The sequence below is a fragment of the Solea solea genome, chromosome 1, assembly GCF_958295425.1.
Source record: "Solea solea chromosome 1, fSolSol10.1, whole genome shotgun sequence".
Classification (NCBI taxonomy): domain Eukaryota; kingdom Metazoa; phylum Chordata; class Actinopteri; order Pleuronectiformes; family Soleidae; genus Solea; species Solea solea.
Window position 1 is genome coordinate 34,949,642 of NC_081134.1, and position 17,909 is coordinate 34,967,550.

The following is a 17,909-nucleotide window of genomic DNA, read 5'->3' on the forward strand; positions in this document are numbered from 1 at the left end:
AGAGCCGAGGGGCAAAAACCTGCTGAATCAGGGCTCGTTGCTCCTGGGGTGTAAACATTGTGATCACAAATGTCTATCATCCTTTGACACACAATAATGTTTTAGCTATCCTTTTGGCACAGCTTGTCCAGGCTGAAATCCACCTCACATAACTCTTCTGTGGACTACCATGAAGTTGAGTACAGATTGATAGTCACCCAGAGGACATATTTTAAATCACTGTGGTGATTTGCTAACCTTTGCACACACTTTTTCAATTAAATAAGAAGTGGGCAACTTTTTCCCCAGCAGATCATGTTTGGTGATTGTTGTGAAGACACAGCAAGACACAGAAGTATTGTTTCATAACACCTTGCGTGAAAAACCCAAAAGATACTGGGTAAACACGCTTCTAATTTGAATATGGAATAAATCAAGTCATATTTGCCACCATCTGTGGGCAAAAATAAACAATATACCATCAATATAAATGGTGTTAATGTGTTTGTTCTATCACAATTACACTGCAATCAGTTTTAACATCATAATGACAACTTGAAGCCAAAAAGTATTGCCAACATCTGGTAAACACATTCATATCCCATTTAGAATAATTTGTCATTACTTGAGCATTCCCTTGCTCAAGCGCTATCATAAAATCAGGTTTTTAATTTGGCCAGTATTTTATTAAATGCTTAAAGGCCCACTGAGTAAAATCGAATTAAGGACACTCACACCAGGATAGTCCGAGGGACCCGGTTAGATTGGGAAAAATGTCACAGCTTCATTTGGTTTGATTCACTTTCACACTCCACTTTTGTAAGTGGACCAAACCGCCCGGAAAACACTGTAAGATTTTTAATAAATGGAAGACTCCTCCACTTAACCCTCCTTTCCCCAAGCATGCCAGTGAACTACAGTGGCCTTTACAAATCTAATTTGTCTAGTACAGTTCTACTTCAATATGTGAAACACACTCTTTGTGTGGCTTGTCCTTCAGGCTGCTACAGGAACATGGCTCCATAAAGTAAGCTCTTTGACCAAAGAACATTGGCTAATGCTACAAAAACCAAACAATGTTTATGTTTAAGTGACTACACATGTTTACAAACATACTTATGGCTAATATATTCAATTTCTGCCAATACCTTCCTCAGTTTTACAAACTGGACATAAAAAAATATTATTTTATCGCTGTTTAGTGTGAATTATCCAACCTTGGTACATGCTACTTAACACTCAGTTAGCATTTTGCTTTGCTAGTGTTAACATGTAGCTCAAAGCACCAGACTTCTGACTTTAAGACCAACTCAGCAGTAGTTACATAAAAACATGTAAATAAACAAGTAAGACATTACGTGGTTGCGTAATGATAACAGGGTTTAAGAAGCCTTTCTCCACTGGGAGGGCTTTCATGTTGGCAGCTGGTGTGTGCAACCATACTTACAAGCATGTGTACACTGCATTGCACAAGGGACGTGGATCCATTACACTACTGGACCGAGGTTATCACGTGTCTGTCCTCAGCAGCAGCGTATAGCACAAGCAGCTGTAATCTCCGAAAGTCCCATGCAGCCTGCCTTTATAAATGTGTCACATTATTTAGGATGTAAATGATGTATAATCCACTTACGACTAATTACACTGACTCTTAATCAACTGCCATTGACTCGCTGCTCGCAGACACGTACAACAAACAGAGGGGAGACACACCGGTGAAGTAATATCACAAGAAATAAATGGGAAAATACATCATGAAATCACAAAAAATGTGAATTAAAATTAAAATGTAAATACACATAAGACTCTAAAGCAATTCATACTTTTTAAGTTCAAATCTCCACTTTGACTTTGATTTTTCTAACAGACAAATAAATACTGGTGGAAAATTACTTACTTGAGCCCAGGAATGTCCAGTAGATTAGTGAGTCCAGTCCAATTTATGTCCAGAAGCTTAGAAAAAGAGAAGAGAGAGTTTTTTTTTTTTTTTTTTAATTATCATTTTAATCTCATTTGGATTAAGATGTCCTTTAAAGAGAGACCTAAGAAGAAAAGAAATCATTAAAGTAAACCCAATCAACAAAATGAAGACAGCACAATTACGCAGTACAGCAAACTAGTGTTGAAACAGTTCCAGGAAGAGCATAGAGTGTGAATGATTTTTAGCTTCACCCCAACACTTAACATTATTGTTTCCTGCTCCCTCTGCTACATTTATTACTTGGCTTTTTGTTTTTTGGCCAATGAGGCTCACTGATTAATAATACCGGAGCGCCACACAAGTCGAAGGAAAACAATATCAATCAGCATTTTTGTGCACTACTTAACAAACTACTGTTCACTATTTTAATAACTTATGAAAATATAAGTGTGACTTATTCAGGAGTATATAACAGTGTTTGGAAGTGGACTGTATATGTAAATATAGAACAACACACACTTTTCTGGCTTTGTATATTTAACATGACAATAAAACAAAGATCTTTGAATGGAAATGAATAAAATATCACCTGCTTACTAAAATATTCATTGGAGTAGCTACAGCTTTGCGGAGACTGGGACACATCTCAACAAAAATTGGAAAAATATGGCATTACTAATTTCACATTTGAATGTCAAATCTGGGAAAGGGGGAGAAAGAGTGTGACCTGCGTCAGTTGAGAGCAGAGACAAAGACAGATCCTGCCTGCCTCTTAGTCAGTTTTCATCTGCTGCTGGCTCCAAGCTGAGGGAGCACTACTTTCTTAATGAGCCTTTTCTCTACATTCCTGCCTGGTTTGCTTACACTGCAGCAGATGCACTGAGTGCTGCAGGGAAGAAGGCAGCACTGCAGCGCTGTAGGTGATGTTGGGGGATGGCTGTGTGTGGTGGGAATTATGCTGTGAAAGGACACACCCCAGGTCTTTGAATAGGTTAATAGTGTGTTTCTGCTATAAAACTAGTGGTAAGTAAAAAAAAATAATAACAACAATAATAATAATAATGATAATTAGGAAATCTACCAGTTATTAAATAATGTAGCTAATTTAATTAACTTAAATTCTAAACAAAAACATTTGCAGGTTACAGTGACTAAACTGTGAGGATTTCCTGATGTTCTTTGTTTGGTACCATTATTCATTTGGGTTTGGACTCTTTGTAAGACAAATATAGGTAATTTAAAGGAATGGTTTGACAGTTTGGGAAATTCTGCTCCAGTTTCTCCCGGGATACATATCTCACCTGCATGCCCACAGCTCAAATAATAATACAATATTGAATTGGAAAAAAATCCTGCATTTTGAGAAGCTATAACAGATTTAATGAATCATTAAAATAATAATCAGTTTCTTTTAGGTGTCTAAATGAGTCATTTCGGCTGCCATTTCACAAAAGTGATCTCTTGAGTCTTCACTTTTCAATTTACACGTGATCATTTTTGTATCTTTAATAAAGGTCTGGATAATCAAAGAACCAATAGAAGTCACCTCAGACATAATTTAGGCATTGACATCACAGATAAACATTCACTCAGCTTCATGAGTCATCAGTTAACATGGAAGAGTGTGTTCGATTGAGCCAGAGCAATAAAATCCCTTAAGCGCTGTGTGTTACATTTCATTTGCAGTGCACTGAGTGGCGTTGGTGTGATCTCCCAGTCACATGTGGATGAGACCCCTCCTGGTCTGGAAATGTTTCATTTTTGTTTGGCACCCTGACAGAAGAGCGATGAGATAGTGGGATTCCACAGTACAGTGTTGATATATTTTTTTTCCTCTAAGAGGAAATTGCTTTCTCAATTTTCCATCTACTCCAGTAAAGTAAAGTTGATAGTTTTCCTCCAGAGGACGGGAGATGTAGATGCTTTATTGTTCGGTTGTGAAGACTTGTGGGATTGCACTATGATTTATAAACTAGAGCTGCTGTCTTCTCACTTCGGCTTCCTTCACTTATGACTCCACTGAGGGACTGTTGAAGTGAAATCTGCCAAAGTAGGACTGGCTTTATCTGGAGCTATTTAAAGCTCTGCTATGGTTCCACTGGGTCCTCCCATTTGGTTTATGTTGGTCAAAGACTTCTGAGCTGTGCAGCAGTGGCAGTGGCTCTGCACACAGGTCCTAAGTGCACTGACAATGACTACAGATGGGGATGTGAACTATTTACACAAAAAGTATAAATAAAGATAGGATTTTTTCACTGATTTATGAGTCCATGATGGTGTTTACCACAGGAATGAGGTCAATAAAAAACAGTAGTAAAGTAGCTGAAGACTTTGACAGCACGACAATGGCAGTGAAATAAAGTTAACTCCTGAACTTGAGCGACCTTTGTGTGGCATTCTGTATTCTTCGGTTTCACTGACGTAGCCTAATGACTGTCTGGCATTACACTGATTATTGCAGAATCAGTGCATAGTGACATTATCGCTGCTGAGGGACATTTGCAATGTATCGTATTGTGCTTGACACTTGCAAAGGGTTTCACTCGTATCCCTGTAATCACACACCTCCAGCCGACTCTTAGAGTTACCAGGTTACATTATATTTCATCCTGATCACTTTATCCTTTGTAAGCTTGTTTATTTCTATCCACATCTGTGCTACTTTGGGGTGCGCAAGACAAAAACTCCTCACGTTTCAAAATGTCCTATAAGAACGTACATAAATCAGGTTTCGCCTTGTGATTTAAAGCACTTTGTGATATTCAAAATCACAACATTTGTCCAGCCTTTTTAAAATAATCTTCTTATCTAATCTAATCTGCAGTGTCTTTACTTACTGGCTTCTTGAGAAAGAACAGAGACAAAGCTCCAACAAGAGGCATAACACTCAGCAACGGCTCCATCACCACTCTCAACACGCCGTGGATCTATGGAAAGACAAGACAAACACATTAACACACATACGTCCACATAAAGACAGACCTTAAGGGAATTGACACGCTTCTTCTGGCCCTTGACATTCCTGTAGCACATGACAGGTTGGAAATTCAATCACAGCCTGACTTCCCACCTGCCCCGTGTCATCCTCCACCTTCTCCATAACATATTATGACAATTACTAGGATTATGATTTTGGAAGTGCTGGATGTGTCATGTGGACACCACACAGCTGCTCTCATCCCTGTTAGCGAACAAAGGATGAGATTATTATTTAAACACTGCATAGACGAAAGCAGCTATTTGGTGAATCATACTGACAATAGATTGGCACAAAATATAATCCTTATGTTAAGAGACAATGATATCGAATGATGACAATGAATGATCATTTTAGGCTTCTTTCAAATTACCAGCCACATTGTTGAAATTGTTTGTCTAAAATCAGATTGAGTAAAGATCAGATTGGGATGTTCACAAGTGTCTTGCATCTGAACGTGACTGCCCTCTCAGTCAAACCTTTTGCAGACTTTCACGTCATCAACAGCAATAGAATACGTAAAAATACGTCATATTTGTGAGAACACTTGGTCTTCACGAAGGTCATGTGCAAGATAAGATAGAATTTGACATATAGGACAACACTCTCCTCCACTGTTGATTGACGTTGCTGTGCATAGATGGATATTGGATTTGACTATTCTCATTCATGCTGTGTGGCCACAAATCTGGTATGTAACTGACACGGGACCACACACTCAAGTGACACAAATCCAGAATTGACGATTGGATTTGGATGTCCTCACAGCACTGAAACAAATCACATCAGTTGACTCACTTTCAACTGGTTGTCACATCACCCATAACAATGTGTTTTGAAGGCTACAGTGTCAATCACACTGGTGTCCACTATATGTGCCATGCTTTGTCATCTATTTTCCTCTAAAAATTCAAAATTCATGCTCTATTAAAGAAGCTGATCCTGAAACTAGTGATGGATACCATAAACATATCATGAAAACATTTGCTGATGTGTAAATCAGTTGAGAAATAGGCAAATTAAATTACAACAAACAATGTCCCCAATAGCTATTAAATATATTGCTACTTCCGCTTTAGCTTAAGCGAAGTCCGTCCATTTTTTAAATCCAGAAATTAAAATTCCTGCATTATAATGACTCCCGACTTTAGGAAAGGTATAGTGCATATTTGTGGTTGTATTGGCTGTGTTGAAGGCTAGGGGAGGCCTCCACCAGCAAGTGACCAGTGAAAAACCAAAACAGATGTATCAATTTCCAAAGGAAAAATGAATGCAATATAAAAATCAATCAGGCAAAGTCATTTATTTCCAGGTTTAACAGGCTTGTTATTGACAGTGCTGTAGCTGTGATGAGGAGTGGACCTCAATCACAGCAGTGGGACAACAAACAACATGACAACATGTCAGAGTGTTTAACCTCACTCCTCACAATCAGTAACCTCGGGGTTTGATGCAGTCCAGCATATGTGCTCTGTGTAACATAAACCCATGAGATGAATGTATCAGTGTTGCACAGATATATAGGTCTATCTCAGGCACATAATGAGGACAGTGCTCAACTAATGTCTCCCAGGGACAGATCTAACAGCACTTGGTCTCAGTGGAGGCAAATTGATTGTTTCTCTCTCCTGCTGTGTTTCACTGCAGCAGAAACACACAAAAGAGTCAGGGTTTGTTTGTTTTTTTCTACCAGGAGCTGAATTATCTGCAAAAATCTCTTCCTTTTTAAAATAAGGATTATCATGTTGGTTGAAAATCATTGATTATGTTTTTTTAATTATTTTTCTTTCTTTACCCTTTTCCCATTGGATGCATTTTATATGTAACTACTGCTATCATTATTAGGGGCAGCCCATGGCCAAGTGGAAGGTCGCCGGTTCAAGTCCCCACCAGGTCGAAAGGGCTGGGGTACTCCCCGGGCGCTACTCAGTGTGGCTGCCCACTGCTCCTAATTCTAGGATGTGTCAAATGCACAGAAATAATTTCCCTAAGGGGATTAATAAAGGGTATATATTCCATTCTATTATCATTATTATTACTGCCAATTGCAGCCCCCCAATCATTTTCATGCAGCCCTTCACTAAAAATCATGTCTCTTTTTTAATTTACAGTGATTTATCGTGAACATTTATTGTTCCATGTCAACTTTTATTTTGAAATTTGATGAAATACTGTGACAAAAACTTTTTTTGCGATATAATTATGGAACGTTGTGCTAACATTTTCAGCTTATTTTGTCAACAGTTGTTTTTTTTCACTTCACTGGTCCCTCCTGATCAGACCTGATGCTGAGTTTCCCAGGTCATTTGAGTTTGAGACCCCTGGTTTGAAAGGGGAGAGGAAGACATGTTGGTGTGGATACTTTTCTCAAGGACAAGACAGCACCTAACGCCCTCTTTTTCTCTCTCCCCCTCTTTCCCATTCACTTAGTCAATGGATATTTAATAATATCATGTTTTATGGTCATTTGCTGTCGCCTTGTTGTCTCCTCTCATGATGTGATAATTCACCTCTGCTACTCTGAAGTAGACACACTTTTCACTTACAGTCTCCGCCTGTTGCTGACACGAAATTAACCAAAGAGGTTCAATCAGGTTGAAGACTGTGGAACAGATGTGTATGTGAATAAACACAGTGTAAATTTCGGAAAATCCAGCAACCACACACGCCACACACGCTTGTGCCAGACAAGGCCAACACTAACACCTATGTAAAGAGGATAAGACCTAAACCCTTACTTAATTGAAATTGTGGATTTCTCCTGATTTCAAACAAATTGGATAATGCAAGTATGCCACACATACAAGGTCGTAAAACTAAACTGCTCACAACATTGAGACCAACAGTATGTAAACTGCGACAAAGCAACCAGACTCTGCTTTATATCAGAGGGCATTAAGCCAACAAATAGTTTGGAACCAGTGCTGAAAACCATTTCATAACAATCTGTTTACAAACGCACCGCAGTAGGATTTTAATGCTTGTAGTTACTATGTTTATCACACTATTGCACGGCGGGTGGGAGCCTCATTAGCATGAATAGCCACCACTGAAATATACAGTTTAATTTGCTCCTTTAGAGCAGAGTATGATTAAATTATGCACTTACATCCCTAAAGGGTTTTTGCATTTAGAAACATTGGAGGAGTGGATCAAAAAAGCTTGTTTCCAATTAATCCAGCAATCCTGTTTATCTACTACACTGTTTCTATGAAAATTCAAGCCAATAGGACAGACCTTGAACTTAGTGTCAGTTTATTTGCGATGCATCGTGCTCCTTTGTGTCAAATATTGAGATGTGAAATAAGGCTTTTCTTACCTGGATGCTCTTAATGCCAGCTTTGCAGTAGTAGCGTTTGACGTCCACGTCAATCTCTGTGTTGCCAACAAAGCTGAGTGACACAGAGAACACAGAAATAAAAATGTATAGTATATGTGGTAAAGCTAGTCCAATTTGGCCTTGCAACACCCAAACGCTGCACACAGGCGTGATTTGTTTGATGGTTTGATTCCTGTGTCGGATATCGCACTCATGTCTGTTCCAGTGACGACACTCTGTCTAATCAGTGGTCAGCAGTCTGACATCACATTTTAGTATCGTTTCATCTCGCTTGGAACCTCGCCAGAGCAGGTATTTAAAAAAGCACCAGGTATCAGGTACTATCACTAACGGAGTCGTGCTAGAACTGTATAATGGAAAAGAGCCAATAGTTTTGCTTAACAGAGCCTGTTTTCAGACAAAGAACACAGCATAGAAATATCGTTCCATTGTTTCTGTTCACTAAGACCAAACAGAGGAAGAATAACAACAAAAATCATCAAATGTTACACACTGCAGCTTTAAAGAGAGATCTGATTGGCTCACCTTATCTGTAGGTCCATGATGATCTGTCGCTTGTCCACATTCTCTGAATAAACCTTGACTCCATTGACCCTCACGGGCTACACCGCAACAAAGATAAAAACATTAAGGATACTGCACCCCGCCCTCCACTCCATCACCACCACACTAACATCCACCCTGTCCATAATGCACACGTGGTTAACACAAGGTCAATCCCTCTCCTCACCCTGCATGGAAACTATTTATGAAACAAGCACATGTGCGTATGTATATCCACATACTCCCACACACCCTCGCCAGCTGTCCCATCGGCACCTGCTGCTACTGGTCAGCGTGGTTTTTGCCACCGGAAAAGCACATGATCAGCGTCAGCAACCATGAAGGGGGGACACTGAGAAATGCTCACTTTGTCTCCGATGTCAATCTTGCTGAAGCAGAAGGTGCTGAGGTGAGCGTTGGACTCCTTCACTGCTGGCTCGATGGTCTCACGGAACAATTTCTCCACAAACTGGCAGATGTAGGGCCACATCTGTTTCACTGTCTGAGGGGATACAGGAAGAGAGCTGAATGTCCACTGCAATCATTCATTGATAACTAATTGACTGTGAGATTGAAAAATAAAAACAAGGTCTCTGATTTTCTAACTGAATATATTCTCATTTCTTTGCTCCTCTATGTCATTAAAGTACACGAAATTGTGGATTTAATTTTCGAAGTGAAGAGACACCATTTTGTAACATTGGAAACAACAAATCAGTGAATCAATTATCGAATTAATAGTTTGTTGCAGCGCTAGCACATAGATAAATGATAGTTTTAAAATAGTTAATGAATATTTGCAAAAGGCTACAGTCAGTGGACATCATTCTCCATAAGCAGTTTTTAACCGGCTGTGATGCAAAGAATTCCGCCATTAATTCACGTAGTAATGATGTCGGTGACGGAAAGCCAAGCTAGCTATTAGCTAGCAGGGTAGCTAACAGAAAGCTGGCTAGCTAGGTTGCTAGTTTCTTGCAAGTTAAGTGAAGGGACAATCATATGAATGTTGCTTAGTGTTTGTTACAACTCACCCGACAGAACTAAATAAAAGTGTTATTACCTTTATAAATGAATTTGGTTTATCCATAAAGCGAGCTGAGTCAGCTTATTAGCATCTTGTAGTTGCATCAAAAGCTAAGTGCAGCATAAGACTGGTTCCCTTTTAGATAGTGGAGTAAATCTTAAGAGCATGTTGCATGTCACCCATTGTGTCATACAGGTGCCTCTCTCACATTGTGAATGATATATTATTTGTAAATGTAATTGCAGTTCTGCTAAATCTTGTCTGACTCCACCAGTATATAATATGTTGACACTTGCATACACAGGAGAGCTTTAAAACTGACACACAGGTTGTTGCCATGGGGATTCACAAGAGTTAAGCACTTAACAGGGGCTGCATAAAAAGCCAAATGTGCTGCAGTGTGGCCACAGTCACAGCAAGAGGAGAAGCAAACATATGCTTTACCTTGTTCAGCCACTCCACTCGCTCCACGTCTGGGAAGTGAACCTACAGTGGAGAAATCGGAGCCAATTAGATGCATAATATTAGAAGATGTACCAATTAAGGGATTAAGAAAGAATTATCTTTAAGATGCATTGTTTTCTAAGGTGGGATTTCACACGTGGACTGAGATTTTTAAGTTCTCTGACATTTTCACTTCAGGTATTGTAATTTACAGATCATGCCAAGGAGTAGAAATGCTCAGATGAAAACGAAAAATACTAAACATCATCAAATGTGTGCAGACCAAGCCTTGTCCCAATATCTTTCAAGCTGCAGTAAGTTTAAGTTTATGTGTCCCATTTAAAAGCAAAACATTTCAAAGAAATATGTCATTGTGTATTATTACAAGTCATGAAACTGCAGCATAATTTCAACAAGACACGGTCCACAGTCACACCAGCTGCTGAGTATGCATTTTCACACACCAGTGCCTCGTGCAAATATCAATAAACGATACTAACATGTTGCCATTACCAATACTTTTGATCAACGGACCTGAACGAAAAATATAGGGCAGTCATAACCCAAAGCATTGGAAAAAGAATTAAAAAAAATTCTCAAAATAACAGTCATTGCAGTTGTTGAGACACTCCACAAACACCACCTGTCAACCTGACAGAGCAAAGCCAGCACAATTAGAGAGTTGTAAGGGTCCAGTGTGTAACATTTAGGAGGCTTTATTGACAGAAAATTAATGGGAAAAAAAAACCTTATTAGTTACAGATTTAAAGGTTTTATTCACTGGGGAGGTGAACTTTAGAATTCCTTTGTCTGCTCTATTTTTTGACATGCATGCAGATCATCTAAACCCATGGTACTCAAACTGTGGTACGTGTACCACCAGTGGTACATGAACTTCCTCTGGTGGTACTTGGAGGAAAATATTTTTTTGTTTGGCACATGATGTTGCAAAAAAACACCGCAAGGTAGAGCCATCACCCGCAACAGGAATGGCGCTAATCGCCATTTTGTAATGGGTTTAAAAATGCCAGGTATGTCCTTATTTTAGTGTGATAGAGGCTTAAGTGTCGCCACAGCGTGGGCTTCTTGTTTCGCTTCCACAAAATGAAGAAGAATGCCATCCATTCTGGTCTGCGAAAGCCACCGTAGTTGCCACACTTGATTGAATAATCCTTCATTAGATCAACGAGGAGGCAATTTATAAATACCTCCCTTTGTGCCTGACAAATTTGTCATGGCCTTTTGAAATATTTCTGTAAGCCTGGCATTTTACATTCCCATAGTAATTCAATATACCAACCATCTTTACAAAATAGGCATTGATGGATGACCTTTCTTTATGCTTTTTTTTTTTTTACATCATGATTTTGTGTATGTGTGTGTTCGCTGGAATAACATGACTGAAGTTGGATTAATATTCACAGCATTGAATTTGTTTTCTCACAAATTGAATTCCATGTTACTTCTGTAATTAGGCAGATACTAAAAGGTATGGCATGAATAGAATTAAGATGAATAAATCCAAACTACATCTCACATGTCTCATATTGCTTGGTTTATTACCACACATCCTTGTGCTGCGAGACTGCACTTTGACTAATCTCTACAGACGAGCAATGTAAATCAAACATTGATTTTGAGCTATAGGAATCGCCTGGAATAAAAATCAATAACATGCGCAAAGGCATGTGCAGCCATGCACACACGCACCACCTTAATGAGCAGCAGATAAAGAAGGCTGCCCCTCCATCACGCTGAATCCAAAGGGTTTATTTCCTAATCTACACAGTGAGATTAAGAGATAGCACACGCTGGACTGCTGGTGAGATATGACACTGTGCGACAGCTACAACAGACAGCACTATCATTTATTGAGGCCACAGAAGCGCTTACACAGCACTGGTGTCACAGTGTGGATGAAGCAGCGACAGGACAGGGAACACCAAGTTCAATGTACTGTGACAGAACCAGGCCTGCACTTTCTGTTACGGGGTGATAATAAAACAGGAGGAGACGCTGTTTAAACATGATTATTACACCTGATACAATGAGCTGCGTTGAAGTGAATGATGTTTTCACCAAACAGGAGGCTAATTATTACAAGTGCTGCTCTAGAAAAATCAGGTATGCAGCAGGAAGAGGGGGCAAAGACTATTAGTTATTCCACAGTTGGTGCGACACTGAAAATGCATTCAGTTTTATGACCTGAAAGTGAAAATAACGTTCAGCACACTGAGTCTGGAAAAACTGAAACAACCAGTAAATTATAGATAAAGCACCTTAAATGTCATCCATCTCCCTCCCTAACAAACAAAAAAAAAAAGGAAACATAGCAGAGACAGTGTTTGATTCAGCTGACATGTACAGTCGTATCTCTTTTCAGGCACAGAACGCTTACTGTTAAAAGTCATGCCTGGGTCTCGTAGGTCTCGCTGACAGGAGTGCATTAAGAAGCCGAGAACCTTATCCCTCAAGTTTGCAACGTATTGGCTTCTCTTTCCTTAACCAGTGTGATACAAATATGATACATATATATTATATATATATATAATAGATATACATTTTCTGCGTGATTTTAATGTGTTTGGTGAATGTTTCATTACTTTGTTGTCAAAGAAACAAAGGATATCGATGTGTGTTTTAGGTGTTTTGTTTATCCTGTATATATGTGGCATAATAAAGAAGAATGGCTTCTTTTTCATGTTTGCCATTCACCAACTGTGACAATAAACTGATATATATCCAGTGTCTGGACAAATTTCAACCTTCAAAACATCATTATTATTTTGAGGTCTGGTGAAAACCGTTCGACATTTCACACAAATGTCTCCTATTTAAGGATGAAACAACCAATTAATTACTTGAGGAAAAACAAGAATAATCATTAGTTGCAGCCCTAAATTCTTCTTTTATGAACATAATAATCCTGGCACTATGAGAAATGTTTCTGTATTAATTTAACTTTATGCTTTTGGGCAGCCACTGTCATTATTATCTTCATAAAAGAGGAAATTGTGGCAGGACTTTTATGCAAAGGAGGAGCATTGTATATAGAGCAGGGCTGATACTCATTCATCTGATAAAGGTCGGGAGAACTACAGTGTTCAAATGAAAAAAATGGGATTCGTAGCCTTGGTTTTTTTCTCTTCCTGTGTGACATTAAGATAAAGTATAGAACATTATTTAGTTTAAGTATCTGCTCCACACGGGCCAGCCAATGACTCACTCCCTGGATGGATGAATACAGCTGGCGATGTAAGGTGAACAAGGAGGAGTGCACTTTGGCTACAGATGTTTGGGAACAGGCACAGGGCAATAAAGACAGGCTTTGTGAAAGCAGTGCCATCTCTGTCAAGACTCATTTGTGCCTAGTGGAGAGAAACTGGTACACTGGCCAAGATTTCAAAGATTTTAATCCAGCTATAGGGAAAATCTCCACCCTGATTAAAGCACTGGTCCACGCTCAGCTTGACAGTGGAAAGCATGCTGATCCTGTAAAGCCTTGGATGCTGAGTAATTTCCCATGATAGCCATGCACAGTTATATGGTGTGTAAAATCAAGATTAGGCATGGGATAATAGCTGGTTTTAAGGCTCACTGCGGTGAAAAAAGTCAACGTATCAGAACCTTAGGAATCTTTCAGGATGTGCAGTGCAGGAGTGTCAGCGGGCGACATGAGATCTAAACTGAAACTCATAGCTATAGGGCTGTGCAATAAATCAAAACGTATGTTTTAATCACAATTATGGCCCCAAAAGATTACAAAAAGGGGGCTTTTATTCTGAAAATAACACTTTCAATGTTGTAACTGTCACAGAACACAGGCATTCAGTGGAATGTCACGGGTTAAACATGAAGCGTGAGTAAAGATATACAACATACAATAATTTAAAGTTATTTTAAAGTAGATCCACATTTTTAAGTGCAATAAATTCAATTAGCTTCAAGTCAATGAGTCAAAGTCAATGAGTCATTATTTGAAATAATCGTAATTTAAATTCTGATCCAAATAATCGTGATTATTATTTTTTCAGCCCTACTCATGGCCCTTTCACACCGACAGGGCTCTGTGCTGGTACCGGTTTCCAAACCAAAGTTGGTTTTCAGCTGGAAACAAAAAATGGTTGGTTCTTCCACGTGAACCGTGACATCACCAGTGGGCGTGTCATATTCTGGGTTGTGAAGAAGAGTGAGAAGTAGAGGAAGTATGGAGAAAAAAGTGCTGGTGTTGTGTTTACATAACGTCGTCCCGCTTTGGTTCCTCTTAAACTTCACTGTGTGAACGTGGACTGGTTCTCCAGAAAGCACCAAGGTTCTGAGACTCCAGAGCGGAGCCAGAACCAGAGCCAGAACCATGTCTGTCTAAAAGCAGTGATCAGAGAGAAAGAGATAGTTGTGTGTGAAGCTAATAGGCTTTGCCAGCCTTGTGTAAACTCATTTGATAATGATTATGTAATCATAAGACAACATTGTAAGACAAATTAAATTTTAAATTAAAAATAATAAACTGGATAAATCATCGACAACTGCAATCAAAAGCTTGTGCTTAACTTGCTGTTTCACTCATAAAGAATCTGAGGGAGGAATGAGGTCACTCAACGATGCCTACTTACTGTTATTCTCCCCTGTCTGGTTGCACCGGCCCTGTTTAATAGCCCCAATGCATCCTCAGTCATGTGTCAGCAGAATATGCTTTTAGCTGATCTCGAAACACAAGAGCGCGCTGAACATCACAAACCAGAGCTGGTATCAAATAAACTTCTCCTGCAGTTTTAAGTTACGCAGCCGAGACTCAGAGTTTACTTTGTGCTTCAGGGGAGCTGTATTTTGGCTCTTGGCTTCCATTTTATTAAGCATGCAAGTGTTCACAGTCAGTGATTTACAAACCCCTGAGATAATAAAATAAGATTCTGTAAAGGGAAATCGCTCCATTTCACTCTGATCTTCACCCCCCCCTAAAGATACATATAGGGCTAAAAGATTAAATAAGTCAGTTTATCAAGGTCTCGTTCTCTACTGTTAACTTATGCAGGAGTCAGCAGGTGCGCTGGGGATGGATCAATGAATACAGAATACTAATGTCTATTTAATAGTCACTGTATAAACTCTACAAAGACGATGACTTGTATTCATTTCAACTTAACTAGAATACAAAAACCAGGCTACATATTTGTTTTTTCATGAATTATTGTGTTGTTCTGATTCAAAATATTTCTGGGATAAATGTGAAAATATGCTTTAAAAACATTTTTGGGGAAATTTGTGGAACCTTCCTTCCATAAGTTTTGTTGTAGTAGAACAGTTTAGTTTGTAAGTTTGTAGTTTGTAACTTTTTTCAAAGCAATTATTTCTCAGTTTTGGTAAAATACATATTTTTTGTAACATATTTCACATAAGTTAGTTTTTCCTCAATAAGCTTAAGCTCTCAGAAAATGCACACAAGTAAACATGCGTTTGTTTTATATGAATGTTCCTATATTTATACACATTTTCTGAAAGCTTAAGGATACAGAAGAAACAATTAACTTGTGTTAAATATGTCACAAAAATTACCACATCTAAGAAATAATGTTGATATTTAAAATGAATATTCATGACATCTAATAGTGACACTGCAGATCGTAAAAAAGGATTGTAACTCTACTCACGTCTCAAAGTGTGTCAGGAAACTACGGTGGCCTTCGCATACCAACAAGGACGTCATGTCATTCTTCTTCATTTGCATAGTGAGCTTTGGCCTCAAAACAAAACACACACTCTAGTGGGTTTGTATTAGGGCTGAACGATTTTGAATAAATAACTAAGTGCGATTATTTTGACAGGAATTGCGATTGTGATATGATTCACGATATCAATTCTCATTCAAAAACCATATTTGAAATGATGACTGTGTGATATTTGTGCAGATCTGTGACAAACTTCAGTCTGTAGAATAAGATGTGACAATAATTAATAAGCCCTAGTTATATAAGACAAGGCCCTTGAAATACCAAGTGTTTTTTTTTTTATTATTTGGAAGTGATTGTCCACTAATAGACACGCTATAATACATTTCAGCCTATAAACCTTTACAAAGTACAACTTCTTTAAGTGAAAAACTGTATGACTGTATGTTGGCATTGCACACAGCATGTTCAAGTTTCTTGGGTGAAATATAAACTTATTTTTCCCTCCCTCCATTTTAGAATTCTCCCAAACAACAACCATGCAGAGACTACAGGTGGCGTTTAATGATGCTCTGTGAATCTTACTGAAGAGGCCTGAGTGAATTGCTTCTGGTGTGTTGAGGTAATAATCTTCAAGCTGTTTTAAGGAGCATCAGTTAATAGCATCGGTTAATACCAGCTGTGGAGTCACTGGTAAGGAACCCTCCTTAATTGTTTTTTTTAAATGTCTTTTAAGTTACTGTATTATAAGTAATTTAGTTGTGCTTTTGGAATACTGTATGTACTGTGTGTCATTTGCCCAGATGGTGTGACAGCAATAAGAGTGAGTTAACTACAGGAGACATAGCAGAGTGAATCCCAAAATAACAGGGAGCCCGTGGACATGTTTCCTTTCCAGTGTGGTGTCTGGTTTACCATTGTGCCCTGCTGTATTTAGACTCGGGCTCAGTGTAATGTCACTGCAGGGAGGAACAGCTGCTCCATCACAGCTTTACAGCTCCACGACTCCTCTGCTGCTCCTCCTCCTCCTCCTCCTCCTCATCTTGACAGCTGATTGTGAAACTCACAAGTAACTGCTTTTACGCATAAGACCTCACACACAAGTCAGTGGAGAAGCAGAGCATGTCTGTGTGGACAAGGACACTTGGACACGCTTACTTACCCATGGTGGTAAATCAGAGGTGGTGAGGCTGTGCTTCACACTTGTCTCCTCGTGCTCAAAGAAAGCCAGCGCTCTGTTCAGGCGGCTGTGCTTCCCTCGTGTGTTCCTCCTCCACCAGAAAAACAGAACAAGTCCAATCAACAGCCAGCTGAAGCTGAACTCGAAATAACCCAGTGCGTAAATGGGGAAAATGAGAACAAAGGTTTTTGCAAAGTGCACCCAGGTGTGGGTCAGCTCGCCGGTGGAGGTCAACGCCGGATCCTCGGCTCTGTTCGCCGCTGACGGATGGGTCGAGCTGTCGTTGGGGGGAACCGGACTCGGCGCCTGGTGTCCATTCTCTTTGGGTGAAGCGTTGTGTGAAGGGGCTCCTTTCACAGTTTTCATTTTGTCTCCTGACATGTCCCTGTCTCCCCGGAGTCCCCTTCCTCCAAACTGTCTCGGTCTCGTGGCTCCTCTGATCGCGGAGGCTGCTCTCACGTTGGCTCACCTGCAGCACACCAGCCCATTGTAAGCGGAGGAATCACTGACATTGACTTCACTTCAGTAAACGCTTAGGTCTAATAACGGCATCCCTTTAACTGGGCGAGTGTTAAGGGTTCCGAGCCAGTCTGGTCCAGTTCACCGTCTCTCTGCCACCACGCAGCGAAGGAATGAGCCGAAACCGACGCACAGGCGCTCTGAGCTGTGCGCTCGCGCCGCTGCAGCAAAAGACAACAAATACCGCCATCTGCTGCTCAGTGGTGGTAAAGCAGGTCATGGATAATAAAGTGATAAAATAAAATCATTACAAAATTAAAAGCTGTCTTGCTCATGCCATTCTGTTGTTTTATGTACTATCTATCTATCTATCTAT

General features: G+C 39.5%; 1 protein-coding gene across 3 annotated transcripts in view; it reads right to left on the bottom strand.

The window, feature by feature from the left end:
- The window catches only part of esyt2b (extended synaptotagmin-like protein 2b), a 33,277-nt gene extending 15,553 nt beyond the window's left edge, over nucleotides 1-17,724 (bottom strand). For all 3 annotated transcript variants that reach the window (XM_058626825.1, XM_058626816.1, XM_058626808.1), the window contains exons 1-7: nucleotides 17,057-17,724; nucleotides 10,229-10,270; nucleotides 9,128-9,262; nucleotides 8,743-8,819; nucleotides 8,197-8,269; nucleotides 4,738-4,827; nucleotides 1,877-1,932 (exon numbers count right to left, since the gene is read on the bottom strand). In XM_058626825.1, coding sequence (XP_058482808.1) covers nucleotides 1,877-1,932; nucleotides 4,738-4,827; nucleotides 8,197-8,269; nucleotides 8,743-8,819; nucleotides 9,128-9,262; nucleotides 10,229-10,270; nucleotides 17,057-17,455 — 872 coding nt within the window. In that variant the 5' untranslated portion in view covers nucleotides 17,456-17,724. The remainder of the gene's footprint in view (nucleotides 1-1,876; nucleotides 1,933-4,737; nucleotides 4,828-8,196; nucleotides 8,270-8,742; nucleotides 8,820-9,127; nucleotides 9,263-10,228; nucleotides 10,271-17,056) is intronic.
- Nucleotides 17,725-17,909: the final 185 nt, after the last annotated feature.